We start from the raw sequence: 2,357 nt of genomic DNA on the forward strand, positions 1-2,357 counted from the left end.
ATTAATGGCAGGTATACGGAAACTGAAGCCTTCAATTACCTTGGCAGTCTAGTCACGTCGGATGCTCGTTGTAAGAAAGCAGTGAAGAAGCGAATCGCTGTTTCAGAGGAAAGGTTTGGCGAAATGCGCTCAATCTTTACCAACGAGAATCTGTCCATGAAGCTTAAGATCTGGCTCCTTAAGTGCTACATCTGGTCGATTACTCTGACATACGGCTGCGAGACATGGACTCTGTCGGCAGAACTCATTAAGAACATTAACGCAGCGGAGGTGTGGTTCTTGCGTAGAATTCTTCGCATTTCATACGTCGACGGAGATATAAACGAGGATGTGTTACTCCGGACGGGGGTCGAGAGAGAGTCGCTTTCAGCCATTAGTGGAAGACAATTCCGATTTCTCTCGACATAATTCGGAAAGGCGGTATCGAAATGTTGGCGATTCAAGGGAAAATTGAGGGGAAAAAGCAAGGGGGAGACAACGCATGAAGTATTTGGATCGAATCGAATCCTTGGCTGGTGCAATATCAAGCGGTGATATCTTCAATTGGCCAAGGGATCGAAATCGATGGAAACGTGACAGCCAAAGCTCGCATCAAGTGTGGCACCTGACATAACAGAACGGTAGCCCAAGCAGCAACAATTAGGTATCAATGGGACTTACTCTTATTACTTTGACTTCTTTTACTCTATTACTCTATTACTCTTATTACCTTGGGTCATCTTGCAGTTCAAGCTCCTGCAAATACTTCAACAATGTATTTAGGTAAAAGAAGAAGAAGAAAAAAAATCACGATTTTACCATGGCGAACATGCAAATATCAAAATAGTATTGGGAACTCCGCGCAGCTTTCTCTCTTTCCACAAATACTCCAGCCATAGAAATGCACACAGGCGAGCGATTCGCGAAGTCGATAACAGCCACAAACAGCGAAAACAATCTGCAATGGAGGAAACATACACCACATCAAAACACTTTCCAGAACTCGAGCCACACCATCCTTTCTCCTCGCAGATACTCCAACAGCAGAAGTCTATAAAAAAGGAGAACAAAAAAATCTACAAATGGCCCCTCCCCCCCAAAAAAAAAAAAAAAAAAAATCCAAAAGCCATACAGACAACAAAACACTAGACGCCAATACGCCTTCCTTTCCTCCACACATATGAGGCCAACATGCGAGGCCTTTACACATGAAATCCTCTCGCCCCCCCCCTCCCCCGCCTCCTCTGCCCTCCCACCTCCTCCGCCGTCCGTCGCCAGCCCGGGAGAGAGAGAGTTATGAATGGCGTCTCCCGGGTGCTCCAAGTTGTTCGTGTAATTTGCCCTTTAGACTTAATTCGCCGTGGCAAGTTAACTTCTCTCCGGTAATAACGCTGGAGGAGTAAATGTGGAGCGCTCGCCTGGATCGATCTCGGAGGGAAAGACTTAATAAGATTGAAATTTGAAACGGAGGAGGCATGGCGGGCGGGCCGGAGGATGGCGCGGTAAACAGTGTTGATTTTCTTGAAGATGGATCATTTTTTTTTATGTTTTTGGATTAATACGCTGGGAGATGGATTTTTTTCCATGGATGAAAATGCTGGAAGATGGATTTGTTTTCTTGGATTATTATGCTGAAATATGGATTTTTTTTCTCTCGAACTGATATGCTGATAGATGGTTTTTCTCCGATATTTATATGTTGAAAAAAATAGATTTTTGTTTTCTTAGACTAATATACTAGATTATTTTTTTCCTTTGAATTAATATGCTAGTAGATAATTTTTTTCCAGGATTTATATGTAGACCAATTTCCGCCAGGTTTATACGTTGAGAAATGGATTTTCTTAGATGAAAGTGGATTTTTCATGGATTATTATTATTATTAAGCTGGATGATGGATTTTAAACCCAGGATTTATTAAGTAAAAGATAACCTTTTCTTGGATTAATTAATATGCTGCAAGATAGATTTTTCCCAAGGATTTTCAAGTTGAAAGATGGATTTGTCTGAGAATGGGGAATTGAAAGTGCAGTTGACTAAAAAAAGTTGTGAGGCAGATTTTCCTTGGATTTAAATGTTGAAAATCGATTTCTTAGACTGACAACTTGGAAGATAGATTTCTATAGAACTTACATTTCGAAGAAAAGTTGTAGGTGAATTGTTCTTGTATTAATATATTCATTTGAGAGAGAGAAGAGGAGAGGAGAGGGAGAGTGAGAGTGAGTGAAAGAGAGAAAGAGAGAAAGAGAAAGAGAGAGTGAGAGAGTGTATGAGTGACAATTCTTCACTGAACTGTCAACATTCAATGCTGAACAGTTCATATATGTTCACTGTCTTACTCAGAATAAGAGTGTGAGAATGAACAACTTTCAATAATT

The 2,357-nt window shown here is 40.9% G+C and overlaps 1 protein-coding gene across 1 annotated transcript in view; it reads left to right on the plus strand.

Moving 5' to 3' along the window:
- Window positions 1–408, plus strand: part of LOC138867815 (uncharacterized) — an 870-nt gene extending 462 nt beyond the window's left edge. Inside the window, exon 2 of the mRNA XM_070144624.1 lies at window positions 29–408. Coding sequence (XP_070000725.1) covers window positions 29–408 — 380 coding nt within the window. The remainder of the gene's footprint in view (window positions 1–28) is intronic.
- The last annotated feature ends 1,949 nt before the right edge of the window (window positions 409–2,357 follow it).

The sequence above is a fragment of the Penaeus vannamei genome, chromosome 32 (assembly GCF_042767895.1).
Source record: "Penaeus vannamei isolate JL-2024 chromosome 32, ASM4276789v1, whole genome shotgun sequence".
Lineage (NCBI taxonomy): Eukaryota > Metazoa > Arthropoda > Malacostraca > Decapoda > Penaeidae > Penaeus > Penaeus vannamei.